General features: G+C 56.3%; 8 protein-coding genes across 8 annotated transcripts; 2 read left to right on the forward strand and 6 right to left on the reverse strand.

Annotated features, from left to right (window-relative positions):
- Positions 1 to 1,294: 1,294 nt before the first annotated feature.
- On the reverse strand, positions 1,295 to 1,530 carry DICSQDRAFT_142953 (uncharacterized protein; the record flags this gene model as incomplete). Its single annotated transcript, XM_007360732.1, has 2 exons — positions 1,295 to 1,331; positions 1,391 to 1,530. 2 exons carry the CDS (start codon positions 1,528 to 1,530, stop codon positions 1,295 to 1,297), a joined length of 177 nt encoding a protein of 58 aa, XP_007360794.1.
- Positions 1,531 to 2,938: 1,408 nt separating this feature from the next.
- DICSQDRAFT_177034 (uncharacterized protein) lies at positions 2,939 to 4,852 on the forward strand (the record flags this gene model as incomplete). The annotated part of the gene is made up of 4 exons (XM_007360733.1): positions 2,939 to 3,100; positions 3,245 to 3,523; positions 3,618 to 3,867; positions 3,927 to 4,852. The coding sequence occupies exons 1-4, from the start codon at positions 3,074 to 3,076 to the stop codon at positions 4,850 to 4,852; spliced, it is 1,482 nt and encodes a 493-aa protein (XP_007360795.1). The 5' UTR covers positions 2,939 to 3,073.
- A 286-nt stretch (positions 4,853 to 5,138) lies between these two features.
- DICSQDRAFT_77121 (adenosine kinase) lies at positions 5,139 to 6,673 on the reverse strand. Its single transcript, XM_007360734.1, has 5 exons — positions 6,493 to 6,673; positions 6,356 to 6,434; positions 5,949 to 6,290; positions 5,439 to 5,876; positions 5,139 to 5,370 (listed from the first exon to the last, which is right to left on the reverse strand). Exons 1-5 carry the CDS (start codon positions 6,630 to 6,632, stop codon positions 5,329 to 5,331), a joined length of 1,041 nt encoding a protein of 346 aa, XP_007360796.1. The 5' UTR covers positions 6,633 to 6,673; the 3' UTR covers positions 5,139 to 5,328.
- Positions 6,674 to 6,678: 5 nt separating this feature from the next.
- DICSQDRAFT_151681 (ATP dependent DNA ligase) lies at positions 6,679 to 9,616 on the reverse strand. The gene has a single exon (XM_007360735.1). It carries the CDS (start codon positions 9,589 to 9,591, stop codon positions 6,979 to 6,981), a length of 2,613 nt encoding a protein of 870 aa, XP_007360797.1. The 5' UTR covers positions 9,592 to 9,616; the 3' UTR covers positions 6,679 to 6,978.
- Positions 9,617 to 9,695: 79 nt separating this feature from the next.
- Positions 9,696 to 11,061, reverse strand: DICSQDRAFT_151682 (uncharacterized protein). Its single transcript, XM_007360736.1, has 6 exons — positions 11,025 to 11,061; positions 10,833 to 10,965; positions 10,646 to 10,761; positions 10,019 to 10,580; positions 9,794 to 9,963; positions 9,696 to 9,738 (listed from the first exon to the last, which is right to left on the reverse strand). Exons 1-4 carry the CDS (start codon positions 11,049 to 11,051, stop codon positions 10,266 to 10,268), a joined length of 591 nt encoding a protein of 196 aa, XP_007360798.1. The 5' UTR covers positions 11,052 to 11,061; the 3' UTR covers positions 9,696 to 9,738; positions 9,794 to 9,963; positions 10,019 to 10,265.
- A 304-nt stretch (positions 11,062 to 11,365) lies between these two features.
- Positions 11,366 to 14,898, forward strand: DICSQDRAFT_77127 (uncharacterized protein). Its single transcript, XM_007360737.1, has 13 exons — positions 11,366 to 11,701; positions 11,754 to 11,933; positions 11,998 to 12,035; positions 12,083 to 12,176; positions 12,243 to 12,295; positions 12,356 to 12,481; positions 12,538 to 13,127; positions 13,266 to 13,843; positions 13,899 to 14,037; positions 14,096 to 14,237; positions 14,292 to 14,354; positions 14,404 to 14,500; positions 14,557 to 14,898. The coding sequence occupies exons 1-8, from the start codon at positions 11,384 to 11,386 to the stop codon at positions 13,586 to 13,588; spliced, it is 1,722 nt and encodes a 573-aa protein (XP_007360799.1). The 5' UTR covers positions 11,366 to 11,383; the 3' UTR covers positions 13,589 to 13,843; positions 13,899 to 14,037; positions 14,096 to 14,237; positions 14,292 to 14,354; positions 14,404 to 14,500; positions 14,557 to 14,898.
- A 317-nt stretch (positions 14,899 to 15,215) lies between these two features.
- On the reverse strand, positions 15,216 to 17,018 carry DICSQDRAFT_165251 (uncharacterized protein; the record flags this gene model as incomplete). Its single annotated transcript, XM_007360738.1, has 10 exons — positions 15,216 to 15,235; positions 15,296 to 15,651; positions 15,708 to 15,733; positions 15,787 to 15,833; positions 15,882 to 15,910; positions 15,960 to 16,275; positions 16,612 to 16,625; positions 16,677 to 16,705; positions 16,766 to 16,819; positions 16,872 to 17,018. 10 exons carry the CDS (start codon positions 17,016 to 17,018, stop codon positions 15,216 to 15,218), a joined length of 1,038 nt encoding a protein of 345 aa, XP_007360800.1.
- Positions 17,019 to 18,008: 990 nt separating this feature from the next.
- DICSQDRAFT_96830 (Arginase/deacetylase) lies at positions 18,009 to 19,350 on the reverse strand (the record flags this gene model as incomplete). Its single annotated transcript, XM_007360739.1, has 8 exons — positions 18,009 to 18,070; positions 18,134 to 18,299; positions 18,354 to 18,422; positions 18,477 to 18,625; positions 18,674 to 18,779; positions 18,842 to 18,880; positions 18,931 to 19,021; positions 19,084 to 19,350. Coding segments are annotated over 8 exons (948 nt in total), but the record flags the coding sequence as incomplete, so codon positions are not given.
- Between the last annotated feature and the right edge of the window lie 60 nt (positions 19,351 to 19,410).

The raw sequence follows: 19,410 nt of genomic DNA on the forward strand, positions 1-19,410 counted from the left end.
GGGTTGAATGACTCATCGATTGTCTTCCACTTCTCATTTTGCTGAACTGCGTGAGACCAGCGCTCGGAACAGCCTCGATGAGCTCTGCATCCCCTTCAGATAGTACGTGCCCCGTTAGCATCGCTTCCAGATGATGTACGACTTGCGCCTACCATTCTCCTTGTCCCAGTCACCGCAATTGGTAGGAACTGCCTACGTCGAACGAATTTAACTTTGACATTCTCCGTAGAATCGGCTGCGCTTGCATCCTTCGAATCTGTCGAAACCATCGTAGGGTCCAGTCAAACGCAATTCACCGCCTTCTTCACTTGTACGTCGAGAATCCAAACTATTATCACGACGACCTACTGATCGTCGAGCAGTGGTTAGCGAAGTACCCTACCTAGAAGTCTCATCCATCGGCGGTCCTGCAATCACCCTTGCCCCAACAGGACCACTCGGAGGAGCCACCACCACATTTGCGGGACATGCAGTCACCGCATTGCCGTCCCACCAGTAAGCCTGTCCAGGCAGCGCTGTCATTGATGTCTATTAAAGCTGTTCGTCCTGCCCGAATTCAGAAACATCGCTCATACTCTGGCCATCTCGAGACGACTGATCAGTGGATTAGTTGGCGCTTGGCTCGGCGCGGTGGTCGGGGGAGTGGTCCTACTTCTGTGAGTCGGCTCACCACAAGATATGTTCATTCGCACGTCGAGTCCGTCATAAGGGCAACTTCGTGTACGCGTGTCGCGCTGTATAATTACCACATGGAGGTGTGAACTAAGAGTTGTGTGACTGCATCCGAACAGGACCGATGGCACTGTTCTGGGAACCCACCGGCTGATACGGCTACTAGTGTATAGGGCTGATGCATGCCTTCACTTGGACCTGAACGGGGAATTAGTAGCCTATCTCAGCGAATTGAACATTCTCACCTCTTCTCTTAGCGACAACTGGAACTCCTCCCGATCAATGATTACCTCTGCGGCTTCGCTACTCAGCTCGACCAGCATCCCCGTCGCCGCACTGGGCACATCTGGGCCTTCATGTCTCCCGGCCACCCGCCAAGCCTTGGACGATAGCCACTTATGCCGTTCTTCCCAACGACGTCCGACAGGGACGTACGTACGCCCGCAAGTGGTAAGGAAAATGTATTCCAACGACGGCATCGCCTCGAGGAACGCAGTGGCAGCAGGGAGGAGATCGCTCTCCCGCGCCGTGTTCACGAAGTCCTCGTCGACACCCATGTTCGGCTGTGTCCGCTTCGACATAGACTGGAAGACATGGTAACAGACAACGAGACGGAGGTGCGTCAAGCGTAGATGTTTGATCGAGACGATGAGACGGCCCTACGACGAAGCATGTGGTCAGATCTGCGAGGGCAAGACGGCAGAGGGTTGTGAAATACCAGCAATTCTTGCCACTGGAACGAGGCGCGATGAAGTGTCTGCGGCCGGCGAGATATCTGGTGATTGAAGAACATGACGAGGCGCGTGAGCTTGACCGCTGCTTCGGGAGGAAACAGCCAGTCCAAAAGCGCCAAGCCATCGTTGAGCTCCAGAGAGAAGTGAAGCTGTTGCGGGGCATTGTAACGGAGGGATTCCGCCAAATACCGCCTACCATCAAACACATTCGTGGTGTCGATAGTCATGAGGCGAATAGGGCACCGGAGCGCTAGAATGTATGCCATCCGGGCATCACATACGAGGCGATCGAGGCGCGGCCAAGTGCGCGTCTTCTGCGTCTCCATATTCCGCTGCCGTCGACGTTCTACCTCCGGCACCGGTATCGTGGGGCCTGGCGGGCCAAGAGCGAAGGTGGTATCCAAGTTTGGGAACAGCTCCAAGAGCACGTCTAGCTGTCCGAGGTCGGAACTGATGTCGATCTCATCGGCCTCAAGAGAACGCACGGACGTGAAACGCGTTTTGACAGAGGAGGCAGGAATGTCGAGGGGGAAGTCGTCCAATTTGAGAGCTTCAAGCGTCTGCCCCAAATGCGGCAGTTCGTTGTGCAGGAATTTGGCTGAGAACGTCCCGAGTTCGTATCCTTCGACGTGGAGGTACCTAAGTGGGGACCGCAAATTCTTTAGAATTGTACGCAGTGAATCATCTCCGACACTGGCGAGGACATGTAGCTCTCGCAATGTCGTGAGATCGCAGATCGCGGTTATTATCGGGTTGCCAGTACGCGCTGGAACGTACAAGGACTTGAGATTAGTAGCCGCCTTCAGAATGGCTGCGAACCGGATGAGAACATCTTGTGAGTAGAAGTGGAAGACAGGGCAAGCGACGCCATATAGGAATGGGGCTCGTGCCGCCTCGTCGGCGAACAACAAGCTGTGGAGCCTGTCCACTGACATGCTACTCGAGAGAATGAATGGCGACATCCTGAGTCGTCGTTGCAGCGCGCCTTTCCTTAGAGCAGTGCAGGTGGTTCCAAAAGAGAGGACGTCTGAGACGTCTGTCAGGCAATTGCAGACCATACGCAGGACGTCGAAGTTGAGCCGTGGTTGTTGGTCATGAGCGGGTTGGATTGATTGCATTCCTATAGCGAATGCAACTGAGACTATCAGCTTTGCACAAGGTAGGATAGGGAGACCCGATTCACCTTCTTTTGGAGAAGTCATAGACAAGACGTCTTCCTGGTGGTCGCGGCGAGCTTCTGCTTCAAGGCCGATATGCAAAAACGCCCGCCTCGATGGCTGCGTCAAGATCCGTGGGAGATCTCGTGCTGCCACTCATGACCAGGCGAGACGGATCCCTCCCTTCCGATGATGTCGTCGATCACATACCAAACATCAGACTCCTGAATCACTTCCATAGCATAGGGCTTTGAGAGGCTTTGAGTAGGTCGCGGAATGCCACAAAGAATTATTGTGACTACACTAGTCACGGCGGGAGGACCGGAGACCGGGCTGGGAGAGAGGCGCCCATTGACCTTAGCTCGACTCCGCCAGCTCGTCAGCCACCGACAGCCACAGCCCAGCCACTTCTAGCCACACCCTGCTTGTCCCCTCTTCAGAGGCCCTGCTCTCAGGCACTTCGCCTTCTGGGCTTACAAAATAATTAAAGGCATTGGAAAGTCGCTCAGGATGGTTAGATCTCAGGCGAAACAGACGGTAAGTAGCACGCAACCGAGCGATCAGCCCATATTATCGCTTCAGCCACAGCTGCCACAGCGGCATCCGCTTCGGTGTGGCTGCCACACACACCCGCGTCCACCTGTCTTGCTTGTGCTCACGCTCCCACTGTGCTCCTTCTAGCCTGACGAGAAGAAGGAAACGAAGAAGAAAACGTCCTCTGCCGCTGCGAGCAATGGCAAGAAGAAGGCGGATACCGGATCCTGGCCATGTAAGATGGATGGGTGTAAGAAGGTGTTCGCGCGGGAGGCAGACTTGAAGAGACACCAGAGGACCACGAAGACGCACTCTATACCTGGGTTGTACGTTCTCTCTGAAGCCCTCGTAATGCTTGCGCCTGCGCTGAACCCGGTCCGGGGCAATTCTAGTCAATGTCCCCAATGTGATGCTACCTTCACTCGAGTACGTCTCTGTTCACTGTTGTTTGCCGCGAGAGCCGTCCTGAATGCTACATCATGTTATCCTACCCTGACTGTCTGCTGCTATGTTGTTGTAGACCGATGCTCTGCGCCGCCATCAGAAATCCCGGCATAACGGGGTCATCATTGAACCCGCAGAGCCAGAGAAGGACAAGCAATCCGGTGAGGGCGCATCTTCAGGCTCACGGTCCCCCAGTCCCACCGGTTCCCCTGCGCGCAGCCAAGGCGAAGGCAGCATCAACGGCTCCCCACCGGCCGGCCAGTCCAGCAGCGCCGGAGGCTCGTCCGGTCGAGCCTCGAGCTACTACCGGCCGCACACCATGCAAGGTAAGCGCACCCCTGGCCTTCCCATCCTCCGCGCTTCCCCCTCATCAGTCCTTCCTCAGACGGCTACTACGCCGCCTACGGACCTCCCCGCCCGCCTCCAGGCATGGTTATGGACCCGCACTACCCTCCCCCGCCCATGGGCCTCCCGACGTCCGCCACGCGCGGGAGCTGGCAGCCCACCCCCGCTCCCCCGCCATGGCCCGGTCCGGACGGCCAGCCCATGGCGCCGCCCCCTCCCGGAATGTACATCCCCACGTCCTACTATCCCTCCCCGTACTACCGTCATCCGGGCGTGCCATTGCCCCAGCACATCCCCCAAATCAACCCCGAGTTGCTCGCGCAGTCGAATGGCCACTCGAACGGCATCGGCCCGCCAGAGTCCTCCCTCCGCAATACCAGCGCCGACACACCCACCAGCAGGACCGACGGCAAGGACAAGGACGCGCGAGCGGGCAGCGGTTCAGCCTCAACATCCGCGCCTTCTTCAGCGGCCCCTGCGGACGACTCGAGGATGAATACACCTCAAGCTCAAGCTAGCACCGATGCGGGGACGGACGACGGACCGGACGCGTCGACGCTAATGGCCGCCGCGGCGCTGCAAGCCGTGCTCGCGTTCCAGAAGGAGCAGGAGGCGCGTGAAGCGCAGGCACAAGCCGCGAACATGCGCGCCACCTCGACGGCCTCCCCCCCTGCACAGCCACCACCAGCCCCGGAAGCAAGTCCCCCCTCGCAAACCGTGCGGGTTGACCAACCGCCCGACGCTAGACCGTCTGTGGTGCCTGTACAAGCGGCCGCTGAGATCGACCCCAACTTGGACACTGTCGGCGATCCGGACCCGGACGTGCCTGCGGACGGTATCGTTGCCTCAGAACGAGGGGAGACGTCGGAGCACTTGGAGCAGTTCGTGTCCGAGGATGGGACCCCAATGCTAAATCCTGGTGAGCCGGACTTGAAGCGTGTATTACCCCAGCTGCTGCAGAGCTGACTGCGTTGTTTGTAGCTGAGCTACTGACACAGGTACGACGTTTCGCTTCCTGATACGGAATACGTAGTGAATGATTTACTTTCCTTAGGAATCTCTAGCTTCACCACCTCCCTGACGATCGCGTGACTTAGGCGGGCGTATCCTTATACACTTCTACACATTATCCCATACTTAAGCGTTGTAATATTGCTTTGCTCCTCCGCATGTTGGATCCGCAGAGATTCTTTACCACAGTTGGACGTCCCCCAGGCCTTCAGTACGACCGAAACGTTCCTCGAGTCAGTAAAAATGGCACGGGTGACCATGCATTTTCTGCTACTGGGTATGATGCTACAGATGACGATGGTTGACTCGTAAACTACATATGGATGGGGGCTCCTAAAAGTGGGAGGGCTACAACGGGATGAACCGTAGGTGGGACGCTGTTGAGAGCGCGAAGCAGATAAGTTATATGGCGAGCGAGGGGCCGTTGTCGCTCAGAAGATGGGGACCTTGGGCCACTTGTACGTAGGTCCGACCTGCAGTGGCACGCATCCGTCAGTACTCGACAGCCACCGATTCCATGGCAACAATAGGTTTATCATACCTGCTGCACGCACATCGCGCCGAGCTTGTGGCCAGCCTCGATGGACTCGTCGATGCTCTTGCCGAGGACGAGCCCGCCCAGGAGGCCACCCGCGAACGCGTCGCCCGCGCCGTTGGTATCTACGATCTGCCCCTCTGCGAGCGGGTTGACGGGGTACACCTTCGGGTTATCGAGGTTGTCCCCGGTGACGACCGTCGTCGACTTGGGACCGTGGGTGATGATCACCGTGCGCGGGCGGGACGCGTTCGACTTGGGCTGGGACGCGATCGCGCGCGCAACGGCGGCGAGGTCGTTCTTGTCCGGGAGGCCATTCGCGCTGCCCCATGCTTCAGCCTCAGCCTCGTTGCCGATGACGACGTCGGTGTAGGGCAGGATCTGCTGCAACTGGACAGCGAAGAACTGGGGAATAAAGGGGGCGGAGAGGTTGAGGACGAAGATCTGCATCGCGATCGTGTCAGGGCGCGTCAGTCAAGTGCCTGCCAAAGCGCATAAGAATGAAGTGGAGCGAACCTTGCCCGCTTCAGATGCCTTCTTCGCGACCTCGAGCGCAGATTCGGTACCGTGCGTGAGGAAGTAGCCCTCGACGTAGAAGATCTTCGCTGCGTCAATGAGGGGCGCGACCTCAGGCGATGAGAGGTGCGACTGTTCGAATTTCTCTGCGGCGGCGAGGTTCGTGACGAGCGAGCGGTCGTGGCCGGTGATGATGACGGCGCACGCGCCCGTCTTTTCGCCGTTCTTGACAAGGTAGCGCTGGTCAAGACCCTCACGCGCGTTCGCTGCCTTCAGCTGCTCCGCGAGGTCATCGTCGCCGACGCAGCCAACGTAGACGACGGAGTGAGGCGGAAGCACATACTGAAAAGATGGTGGCACAGGTTGGTCAACGAGTCGCCAGATGTAGACGAGCAAGGGTAGCATACAGCTGCGCCGCGCGCCGCGTTCTGAGCGGCGCCACCTGCTACATAAGTGACCTTGTACTTCTCTACCAGCTCGTTGTAACTGGAATGGGAGGCCTCAGTAAATTCGATGTCGGCCAAAAGAATGCGCAACAGCGTACATGGGGTGGTGCTTCTCCTCCGCGAGAATGGCATCGTTGGACTTGAGTTCATATTTCTTCAAGAGCTCCTCGCCGTTCGTCACCTGCATATCAAGCAGGGGGTTTCCCAAAGCAAAGAGTTGGTAGGTATCAGTAGACATCTTCAGCAAGGCGATCGTGAGGGTCGTAACAATGAAAGCGGGGGGATAGGTTGAGGTGGGTGCGAAAACCAAGTGCGAGGATTATAACCAATCGAGCCATCGGTGAGAGATTGTCTATCGAACTTCTAATCTCAATGATTAGATAACCGCTCTGTACGTCTTGGGCACTCAACGTTCTGTAACCCGAACGATGGTAACCAGCAAGCACCAATGCATCCAAATCACCATTAATGCAGCAAGTGGTACGATGTGTCAAAACAAACAGAGGCGGAAACGACGCGAAGAGTTGAAGTAAGGGGGATCGACAGGACTGAGTCCACTGTCGGGGTCAAATCGAAGAGTCAGTCTACAATTCCAACGCATTCAGCCTCAACAGGCCTCTCGACCAATGCTCATTCCCAGCAATAAAGTCGGATCGCACAACCTTGCCGCGCGAGACAACACGACCCTTCTTCTCCACCTTCACGTACACGCCTTCCACGCGCCCTTCATAGAACAGCGACGGGCGCTGCACCATCTCCCTCAACTCTTCCTCGCTTGGCATTCGTCCCCGATGCACGACAGGCACTGTCCGAATGTCAGTGTCTGCTAGGAGAGTCTCCAACGCCCGTCGATCCGCCCACGAGTCCGTCGACCTGTCGTACAGGTCGAAGGCCATGAACCAGTCGGGCAGACGGCTGTACGGGATCGAATGCGTCGCGACGAGCCATTCCCCAAAGAGGACGAATCGTTGGGCAAAGAACGGGTCGCGGTCGAGCACCTTCATCAGGTCCGCACGGTGCCTGTCGACCCAGAGCCCGAGCCGTCGGAACTGCTCGTGCGACGCAGGGTTCACGTAGTGTGACCTGTTCTGAACGAGGATCTGGGTGCGGTCGGCGGAGAGGGAGAAACCCATGTTCGCGCCGTCCACCTTCTCAGTGATCACGACGTGCCCATCTCCGACGTCAGGGATGTTGCTGACGATGTCGTCGGTGGTCGCAGAGCCGAGGTCGAGGAGGTGTGCGGTACGCGGGAACTTCGACAGCCCGACGGGAGGCGAGAGGCGGGATACCAGCTCTTCAGCGGCCGCGAACGAGCGAATGGTGAAGATCGCTTTGAAGCCTTCCGCGAGAGCCGGCCTGACGAACGTAGTGTGCATCTGCTCCATGGCATTCCGCACCCTGTTGCCCGGAGGGAGCGTCGGGTGTCCGGCCCTATTCTGCGCTCGTGACACGCACAGGTCCCTGTCATAGTCGAACCACACGCACACGGGGGACTTGGCCCAGTGTGAGGCGAGCGCGAGCCACTCCTTCCGCCCAGAGCGCGAGACGTTACAGCAGTCCAGGAGCACGCGACCCCCGCGCATGTTCCCAATCGCCGTCTCGCACGCGCTACGGCTGCCCGCCTCGTCCTGGGAGATGTACGTCCAGCCGTGCGGGTCGCGGGCCATCAGTGCACGCGAGAATGTCGTCTTGCCCGAGCCGGGGAGTCCGACGAGCACGAACAGATCGGCGTCCTTTGGCAGCGAACCTTCGCTCTCCAGCGGACTAGGTGGCGGCTCGGGCACAAGGTCAGGTAAGACCGCGTGGCGCTTCCAAATTGCGCTGCAGTACTTGGCCACGAACTCTTCTTGCTGCTGCGTCTCGATGCTCCCAGGGCGGATCGCGCGCAGAGCGGCGATGGCCTCCTTGGCGGTCATCGTGGGCTCTGTCCTGGTCGAGTCTGGCTTGGCGAAGCCGTATGCGACGAGATAGCACGCTGCCACTGTCCCTGCGCGACCTTTGCCTCCACCACAGTGAATGAGCATAGGCGTATTGCGCTCTTCTTCTAGCATCCGGAGGATTAGGTCCATCTGCTCGATGGTAGGAGGGCAGTAATTCAGCACGGGCAGGAAAGTATTGCGTACGTTATTCCGAGCGAACCAGAGGGGGCTGAGGGGCGTTTCCTCTGTAAGCGTCAGGACATGGCGAATACCGAGATAAGGAGATGCGAGCGCCTCGATGTCAGCAGCATCGCGCGGCGTGGACATCAGTGCGATGTGGAAAGGAACGAGCCACCGGAACCAACGGGGGAGGCGATAGAATGATTCTGAGAGGGTGTCGGTGCGCGTAGGATGAGGAATGTAAATCGGTGTGCGCGCGAGTCTGCAGAGGGACGGGAGGGCTTGGAGCTCCCGCCCGATCAGCTCTAGGCGGAGCGCAGCAGACCACGGTTCGAGCAACTGGGGCGGGGCGCCATCGAGCTGGGAACGCTCGGCGTCGGTGAAAGCGCAGCCCCACTCGCTGTACAGTGAGCACTCCGCTATCCTCTTCAAGCAGTATTCCGAGGCCTTCGCCTCGGAGCAGCGTTCGAAAGCGCAGGCATACGCCAGCATGGCGAGTTTATGCTGCTCGTCCTTGATCGCTACATCGCCTAACCTGAGGAATCCACGTTCGGACGTCGGCATGATCTTGCACAGGCCAACGGCTGCAGCCCTCGCACGGTCATACATGCCTTCCAGATGGAGCGTGAAAGCGAGGTGGTCGAGGAGATCGGGGTTGTTCCCAAGCAGATTCGCGGCAGGATTCTCGTTTTCCGACAGAATGGAGCCAGGGCCTTTGTCGATGCCATGGTCGTCATGCGGTGAGAGAGTGATGTGGAATTGCTTCGGCTTCAGGCCGACCCGCTTGCGGAAAATTTTCCCGGCAGCCCAAACGATGACCACGAAGAAGACACCAAGCTTGACGTTACCACCAACGCCGAGGACATGCAGGTGGCGGGTGTCGACGGAATCGAGGGACGGAAGGGCATCCTTGACTGCGCTGTCGCGAAGCTCCTCCTTCGTGCATACAGTAATGTGGAAAGTAGAGCATGGTTCGAGGAGATGGGCCGTGTGCTGCGCGGTCATGGAGCTCTTCATTTTCGAGATCTCCGCCCTGGCGATCTCGTCTACTTGCGGCCCTACAAGGGCGAGGTATCCGCGGTGCCATGCGAGCGCCATGAGGTTTCCTGCAAGTCTGCGTGTGTGGGGTGGATCAGAGTTGGTGAGCTTTACGGAGCAGGGAAATATGTACTTGCCCTATACGGATCCTCGCCGGTGCCGTGCCTGAGTCATTTCATACTATCGTAGACTCAGAAACGATCCGCTCTTGGCAGTGCCGTCAGATGTGGTGCGCACCCGGTCGACATTTCCTGACTCTTACGCTGGACTACGAAAGCACGGAACGATATCTACCCGCCTCATTGATCGCGTGTTTGGGCACAGGTTCGCTGTAGGAGGCTGTGTATCGCAGTTGACATTCTTCTGTCAATAGTTGCTGCCATCACTCTTACTCTTATCCCGCAGCTCGACTTCGAAGCTGGAATGGAGGCACTGTGAACACAGTGCTCAGTAGGCAGGCTGATAGATGCAACGTAGGACAGTTTACCTGACAGGTCATACCTATAACAACGCACGGCGGAAGTGCATGCTGAGAACGCCCAAAGGGAGAGTGTCTCGGTCGACTAGGTATAAGCTCAGATCAATCTCCTGGTCAGACAAAGCTGCCCTCGAAGGACGGACAGCAGGGGAAGCCAACGATAAGTGAGCAGACATAGTTTACAAGAGACACGCATGCAATACTATACAATGAGATCCAGGGAGAAGAATGTAATCAATAGTCCGCTCATTACGCATCAAGCCTTGGTAGGCAAGCAAATAGATTGGCCGAGAGCAAGCGTCTCGCACTTGAGGTCGCTGTTGATATTCAAGATATCGTCCACAGAGCATCCACGGGTCTGGGCAAGATCCCAGCACGTATCACCGCGAGAGATGTAATATGCCTCGCTCGTACCGGGGCAGTGAATGGCCTTGGGCGGGCTGGACGTTGAGGAATGTACCAGTCGAATGACGAGTAGCAGCACGACTGCGACGATGAGGAAGAAGGGAAGGATGAGGCGATACGCGTTGGTATTATCGTGGACCCTACGCCCGGCGTGGACGGTACCATTCTGTATTTATGTGAGTTTGGGACAAAGACAATCGAAGGTGCAACTTCGGCAGCACAGCGACGCACCGAGTCCATAGCGAGGGGATGGTACCCATCGGCACGAGAATGAACGCCGATCTCGGCCTCTTCGTCACTAACATCGTCCGCCGAGGGATCACCGATGACTACTGGGGCATCCGTAACTGGGAGGCAAGGCGTCTTGAGCAGTGCTCCTACGCCGGAGCAGCGTGGACGGAGATCGGAGCAGACTCACCTCGCTTCATCTCGCCATACTCAGCACCGTCAGGGCCCTCCCAGAGCGAGCCGTCCTGGTCGCGAAAGTAGTACTTGCCTGTGTCCGAATCATATCCAACCCGTTTCATGCCCTCAGGCAGACGGTACGAGTCCTATCCAGGCATAGTGGTCAATTAGTACGCATACGCCGAGCCCATCTGCCCATACGCACGTCGTCATACTGGGTCCAACGACCCATTGTGAGCTGGTGGTGGTAGTGAAGGAAGAGAGAATGAGCGAGGCACCGCTGGAAAGACGTCACTTCAGTTGCTGTGCATATAGACTTTGGCCGTAGTCGCGGTAATCGGCATGTGGAGGCCAGGCCCGGTGTCCACAATTAGCCCCCGCGCGATCCTTGGACGTCTCCCACGTTGTCCGTCCTCACACGGCGACAAGGCTCTGCACCCTGGGGCCAGGTCATCAACATGTCATGGCAGCCAGCCCAGACGTCATTTCTCCAGTCTATAAAGATGGTTGCGTCTTCTCCCAAATTCCAGGAACCTCACTGGGCTTGCTCCTACCACATCTACAATGGCCACAGCGACGAACAGAGTCCTCCGAGTCGCTCTACGCGGCGATAACATCCTCACCCATCCGCGCTTCAACAAAGGGACAGGCTTCACAGCCTCCGAACGCAAAGCTTTCGGCCTGAGTGGCCGACTTCCCCACCGTATCAACACACTTGAAGAACAGTACAAACGAGCATACGAACAGCTTCGTCTCGACGAAGAACCACTTCGCAAGAACACGTTCCTACAAAGCCTCAAGGACCAGAACTGGGTCTTGTACTATGGATTGCTCAGCAGGCATCTCAAGGAGCTCATCCCAATCATTTATACGCCTACCCAGGTCAGTGCCCCTGCCATGTCCGCATATAACCGGCCCTCTCATATATTTGTAGGGTGATGCCATCGCGAACTACTCCCACCTCTTCCGCCGGAGCGAAGGCATGTATCTCACGTTTCCAGAGCTGGATTCGATGGAAGAGGACTTCCTTGAACAGACCAAGGATCGCGACCTCCAGCTGTTTGTCGTAACCGATTCCGAAGCAATCCTTGGTATTGGCGATCAGGGCGTTGGTGTACGCATCTCGTCATATACAGACCGTGTTCCGTCGCATCCGACCTCATTCGGCCTACATACAGGGCATCGGCATTGCAACTGCCAAGTCTGCCATCTATACGTACGTACCACAATATTTGCTCGGGCCACGCTCATGTTCTGCTGCAGACTTCTAGGAGGTATCGATCCGTCTAAAACCCAGGCTGTTGTCTTGGATGTCGGCACGGACAACGAGAAGCTGCTCAACGACCCCCTCTATGTTGTGCGTGTTCGGACGCTCCTATGTGCGCTGCAATCCCTTCGTGCTGATCATGGACGTGCGATTCAGGGTTGGCCGAACCGACGAATCCGAGGAAAGGCATATGACAGATTCGTTGACAAGTGAGCGTGTGGCTTCGATCTCAGACCCGCATACATGCAAATGACCTATGGGACTCGCAGGTTCGTGCAGCTCGTGCGCAAGCACTACCCCCACAGCCTATTGCACTTTGAAGACTTCGGCGTGAACAATGCACAACGGCTGCTTGACTTCTACCGCGACAAGCACGCTGTGTTCAACGACGATGTGTAAGCCCGCTCTCTCCATTCCAGAATGGAACAAGTCTCATTATATCCTGCCGCAGGCAAGGCACGGGCGCAGTGACTCTCGCCGCGCTCATGGCCGCCGTAGGCGTCACGAAGAGCAAACTTGCCGAGCAACGCATTGTCGTCTACGGCGCCGGCACTGCAGGGCTCGGCATCACCAAGCAGCTCCGTGACGGCATGGGCACCATCGACAACCTCTCCGCCGCGGACGCCAACAAGCGCTTCTACCTCCTCGACCGCTTCGGGCTCGTCAAGGAGTCTCTCGGTCCCGAAAAGATCCGCCCCGCCCTGCACGAGTTCGTCCGCCCGGACGCGGAGTGGGCCGACGTGCCGACGAACGACAAGGGCGAGATTGGGCTGCTCGAGGTCGTGAAGAAGGTGCGGCCGACGGTGCTCATCGGCTGCTCGACGAGCGCGGGCGCGTTCACGGAGGAGATCATAAAGGAGATGGCCAAGGGCACGGACAGGCCGATCATCTTCCCGCTCTCGAACCCCACCCGCCTGGTCGAGGTCACGCCCGAGCAGGCAAACACCTGGACGAACGGCAAGGCGCTCATGGCGAGCGGCAGCCCCTTCCCGCCATGCAAAATGCCGAACGGGAAGATGTACGAGATTGCGGAATGCAACAGTACGTAGTGCCCTACAACTCGCCTGATCTGCCGCGCATTCTTGCGCTCGACTCCTAGTTTCTCACGCTAAGAGTTTCGAGCGCGGGTGGGAAAGCTAGGAACAAGTACTGACCCTGCACCTCCTCACCACCGTATAGATGCGCTCATATACCCTGGCCTTGGCTTCGGCGCGATGATCACACAGGCTCGCAAGCTCTCCGACACAATGATCATCGCGGGCGCGCAGAAGCTCGCGTCGCTGTCCCCCGCGCACAAGGACCCCGACAACGCCCTTCTACCGGACTTCGCGCACGCGCGCGAGGTGAACACGGAGGTGGCCGTCGCTGTTGCGGAACAGGCCATCGCAGAAGGCGAAGCGGGCGTAGACTGGGACAAGGAGGAGGTCAGGGACAGAATTGCGGAGCGCCAGTGGATCGCCGAATACCCGCACCTTGTGTTCGATCCCAAGGGCGAACGGTAGGTGGTGTGGAGTTGCTTATGTTGTGTTTGTGGAATGTGGCACGGACTTTTGTAAATGATACCAGGATATCCTCGATTCTGCCAGTCTTTCCGACGTCTATTATCCCACGGAATATGTATGATACATCGCGCCAATGCGCAAGAATACAGCGCCAATATAACATGACAATTTGCAAGAGTCCGTTGGCCACATGACAACAGACAGTGAATGGGAAGTAGCATCCCAACGACGAGCTTATTTCCTTGCGAACGTGATCTGCCATGCATAGTGAGTAGATTGAGCTTGAGACAACTATTTGAAACGTGGGTACCTTGATCTTGTTCTCCCCGTCCAGCTTGTAGTTGTGAAGCGCATCCTTCGCCACCGTAGCACTTGCCTCGTCCAAAAACTCCACGAACGCGATATCCTTCTTTGTTGGGATAAGACGGACCTCGTACAGGTTCGGATATCTGTGGCAATGGACAGATGAACACATGAAGATGGCAAACTGATGATAGTAAGACGTACTGTGAGAAGAGCGCCATGAGCTGGTCCTTGGTGACCGTTTCGGGGAGGTTCTGCAAGAAGAGAATCTTGTTGGGCGGTAGGTACTCGTCGGGCATCTGCACGTTGGGGCGTTTTGCTGTTGGAACAGCACCGGCACCATCGACTAGGAGCGATGTCAGTAATTCATGATACATGTTGAAGGCGGTGAAGTGCGTACCTTCTGCAGCCAGGCGCTTCTGGCGATATTTCCGCTTGATAGGGTTGGTGTATCGTGTCGCCTCTACATGGGAATGAGCGACATGGGAAGACGCAAGGAGAAAGGCACGTACTCTTATGCTCCAATCTCCTCTGTTTGTGCGCATCAAAGCTCGCTGGATCCTTCTTCTTCACCACCGCATCCGACTTCGTCCTCGCGAACGAGATTTGCTGCAAGGGATTGAGCATAAAACAAGTATAGTCACGCCACAGACGAGCACACGCACCATAGGTTTTGAGTAGAGCGGGAACCCACGGACCTCCTTGAATGCCTTCTTCGCAATCTCCGGCGACTCGAACGACACAAAAGCCTGCCCGCGCATGCGCAAGTTGCTGTGCGCGACGACATCCAGCACCTCCCCATAAGACTTGAAGAGACCGCGCAATGACGCCTTGAGTACGGGGATTTTGATCTTTTCGTTGAGATTTTGGATGTAGAGCGTTTCTGTAGCGACCTCCTCTTGTGGTGGGGCAGCGGGTGCGGCGACGGGTCCCTCTCCAGGGACAGGGGCGGGAGCGACGATGTTGGTCTGGATGCCCTGCATGGCATCCACAGCCATAGGAGGAGCAGGGATTTCAGCCATAGCGAGTACGATGCAGTGCAGTGAGTGGGTGTCGGTTGTTAGAGCTCAATAGGCGACGACTCGGGGCGAGTTGAGCGAGCGAATGCTCAGGCGCATCGGCAAATGCCGAAATACCGTATACAGTAAATTGGAAGAACCAGGACATCGACAAGCAGAGTCCGGTTGAACGATCGCATAGCATGAAATTGGGTGTCCAGTATATTGATCATACGTATTAACTACACAGAACAGCCATCGCAAATTCTCAAGCACCATACGGTACGCTCCTGTCAAGCGCTGAGAGATCGCGACCCCCCGTAGACTCATGCATACGCAGGCGGTTCTAGCGTGCGGAGTATCAGCGAAGGCTGTCCATTTCCTCTGAGAGCAATCAAGGACATACCAGGATTGCACGCAACCTTTGGCTTCTTTATGCGGGGCGGTTGCTTGTAATCTCTCGTCCCTGGGTATACTGGATGGTCTAGGACTCCTACACGAGACACGTGTATCACGCCGGGCGTGTGCGAACGTGTGTGCTGCAGGGGGTCATGGCCGACGGAGTCCATCTCCATGTCCTCAGCCTCAATGGCGTCAATTTCCACAATGATCTCGCCGTTGCGAGGGCCGCGCTTCCAATTAACGCGACTAAGCTCCGTGTTGTTGAGTAGCCAGTCCGGTTCGAGGGATAATTGAGCGGCGAGAGAGCGAATTCGGAGCATGAGCCTGGATACGGCAATGGACGACAGAGAGAGCCACACGCTGTCAAGGGAGTCAGCTATCACTTTTCTTCGATGACAGAACGCAACGCTGCTCACTTGGAGTAGATGGCGGGTGTCGTTACCTACAAGGATGTCAGTATTAGGGTATTACCGAGGTGCAGCTGCCCGGACGCACCAAAGGAGTTTTCGCCAATGCCCCGATCGTCTGGAACATAGCGGCGGCTGCGAACAGGTCAGCATGAGGCTAATTTACGTGGAATCTCAACTGACCGAACACCGCGAAGTAGAAAAGACCACCGCTGCCGGCTCAGTCAGATTAATCCATCCTAACATACGACATGTACTCACTCCATGACTAGACGATCTACTAGCATCGACTGCTGCCCGAGCCTCCGGAGCCTCACAGCGGGAAGTGTCGTCGCGAGGAACAGCAATGTGTGGAGAATGATACTAGGCACGAAGATCTTCCACATCTCCCTCGACGGAGGTGCGGTGCAACTGTCGATTGTGATCCCCGGGACGGGTAGGTGGGCATCTATGTCGTGCCAAACGGTTCCGAATAGAACCAAGGTGCAGATGGTGCATACAGCCAGGGTCCCGATGACGATCGCCCGCGCGACAATATCCTTCGAGTAAACATAGCAAATTCTGAGCACGATAATAGCTGGACAAGTTAATCGTTGTAAGACGTGAGTGTGTGTCTCCTACAGGCTCGACAGCCAAGAGGGAGAGGGCTTGCCTTGTACGACGAAGATGCTCACAATCGTCAGAACGAAAGTCGTGTGTATGAGTCCATCGCAGCTACATCCGAAGTCAGACAACCGTGCGCGTTGCAAGGCCTGTACACGTACTCCTACAATCGTATGTCAGGGAGGCGCAGTCATAGGGAGATTGAACCATACTCACTTCCACAGACAAGTTCCTTCCTGTGAAGCCTATAGACCCATTGGAGGGCAGTTGTGAGAATTTGCTAGTCAGATGTCCTCAAAGCGGGACGCACCAACTAGACCCATACTGAACATCGAATCAGCAACACAGATATTATGCAGAAGGGCAGCAACTCACAACAATGCGAGAAGTGGAAAGTATCGATTCTAGGAACAAAATATTGCGTCGGGAGATGGATGGGAGCATTCTTATGAGTGTGCACTCACAATGAAGAATAAAACTCGAGAAAGCGACCAAGATCCCTTCCAAAAGTATTCCACCTGGTGGATGTCAGCGTTGCAATTCACAGACCAATTGCAGATGGCCGTATACCTCCTGATCGAATGTGACGGCAGCATCGTACAGAAAGCAGGCTATTGCTGCAACGGCGAGGTACCGTGCCCTCTCGAGCCCTTCTAGGGACAGAATCAAGGCATTCAGCTCGGCCTGAAGGTCGACAGAGATGGAAGTTGCAGCCATTGAATCATACGGGCGAGAGGCTTGCGAGGACCAAGGTGAGTCCGCTAGCGGAAGCGTTGTGTAACTCCCAGATGAGGTCCCTGGAGTTGCGGGGGCGACGCTCGGGCGAAGCGACTTCTCCGCTCGACGGCAGGCGTTTATCGTTCCGAGCGAGCCTCATGTCGTCTCGGATCGCAGGATGCAACCCTGCTATGATTACGTCCTGCACGCGTCTCCATCACCATCAGCGTAAGTGATGTGTGCCAGCGCATGGATAATGTTCGCACTAGTCCAGGCCCAGAAATTCCCTGGATGAGAGTTGCCTACGGGACCGAGAGATTCAGGACGTACGGCGCGAGGCCGAGAAGCGTGATGCATCAAGACAGAGATTCTTTGAGATGTCGCCGCACGCTCCTCGTCCCATGGCACTTGAAGCGCGTCATCGAGCCTGATCAAACGTTCGGGAGTGGCGAAGTTGCTGGGCTAAGTATAGCGGCAGAAGGTGCGGACTTAGGTCTGGTCATACAAAGAAAGCCGCCAGTAAGCTGAGCCGCCGTCGTGAAGTAGCAGGGAGTAGCAGCGTACTATGTCCTGACTCATTCATCCTGGTAGTACCTCGCCTAGCGGGGATAGCCTCCCACACAGCCCGGCCCTTCAGCCACAACGCTGGCGCCTACTTATGATGCACGGTCCCGAGAAGTACTTAATCGACCATCAATCTTGTTGGTCTAGTGGTTTGCGATCAACTCTGGCGACGGTAAGGACATCAACCGAGACACGGTATGAACACGGGCCAAGTCAAGGCACGCTCGGTTATAGCCCCTCACGTCCGCCGGCCTTCAAAACCGAGCAAAACGCCACGCACGTTCTCCCCCAGGGTCTCCATATGGTAACCACTGTAGTCACAGTGAGCGAATGTGTCTTTCACAGATGACGCACTGAGGACTAACCCTTCCATGACGAAAAGTGTCGGCTTTTCTATCGACTTGACGATCTCGCCTACGCGAGGATAGCAAGCCTGCGTCAACAGAAAATCGCAGATGGGGTCCTCGGAGTAGGTATCAACTCCGAGACTGGATTTTGATCGACGTCATGAGCGCCTCAATCCGGGTCTGATAAGCGGCGGGTAGACCCACCTGACGACGAGATAGTCGACTTCTGCGTGATCCTGGATAATATCAGCTGCTTTCCGAAGAGTATCGCAATATAGGTCGTCCGTCGTCCGTTGACGCGGTAGCGGTAAGTTGTGGTTGTAGCCCAATCCTGGACCCGAGCCGCGCTCCTCACTAGACCCAGTGAAATCTAGAAAACTATGTCAATTTCGAAATGTCAGCGTCCGGTCGGAAGGCAACTCACACGGATAATCTCCGTCAGCGTGGAGAGAAACGTACAGGACTTGAGGATTATGGTAGAATATCTGTTGGGCTACGACCGCACAATCGGTCGCGCTCGTTGCCGATACGGATCAAAAACACTTACTTCCATTCCCGTGATGGTAATCGATATCGAGAATTGCAATGCATTTGCTTCCGTGGTGCTCGAGCAGATACTTCGCGGCAATGGCAGCGTTGTTCAGGAAGCAGTACCCACCACAGAGCGCATCTTGGGTGTGATGTCCTGGCGGCCGACTGGGAGAATGCTGAGATCGACAAAGAGCCCACGTTGCGGGTACTCACGCTAGTGCAAAAACGCCGAAATGTGGGGACCCGTTCCTAGCGGTAGCGAGATATCGCGCAGCCGAAAGGGTGATTCTGACGGACGCGATAGCAGCTCGGTAGGTATCTATGCCCATGGTGTATGATCAGACATTCATCCTCTCGGTGAGTGTTTGGCATGAAGGTTACGGGAGGTTATAGGGCAGCTCAGGTCGAAACAGTAGACCCCTAGGGACTGGGTCAGAGGCTACCAGAACACTCGATCTCTCTGTGATTACCTGGTTTCGCTAACGGAGACATGCTGTTGGTATTTCTTGGCCCAAATGATTGCATAGAACGATGCTGAAATGTCTCCGGAAACACTGCGCTCTCAACGTCCATTCAGGTCAGCTCTGAGTCCATCTGCGCTGGATGAACGATGGACGCCATACCTTATCGCCTCCGATGGCAGTCCATTCGCTGTATATATTTTCTAGATACTCGACATACTCCTTTGAGTGTACCGCTAGAATGTAATCTTTGATGTCCTCTGGCCAGTCGTTCTCGGCCGCAATGACCTCGAAGGCGTCGCTCTGCTCCAGCGCACCCTCAATCGCCTTGACACGGTCCGGGCTCTCGAGATATGTCACGAGCCGTCCTGATAAGATTTCATGTGGCGGGTCATGCAACAAGGAATCGCTGTGCCAGTAGACTCGCATGAATAGGTAGAGAGGTATCAAAAACAGGACATTGCCGTAGTGGCGATTGGTGAGTCCACC

Source organism: Dichomitus squalens (assembly GCF_000275845.1).
Source record: "Dichomitus squalens LYAD-421 SS1 unplaced genomic scaffold DICSQscaffold_1, whole genome shotgun sequence".
Lineage (NCBI taxonomy): Eukaryota > Fungi > Basidiomycota > Agaricomycetes > Polyporales > Polyporaceae > Dichomitus > Dichomitus squalens.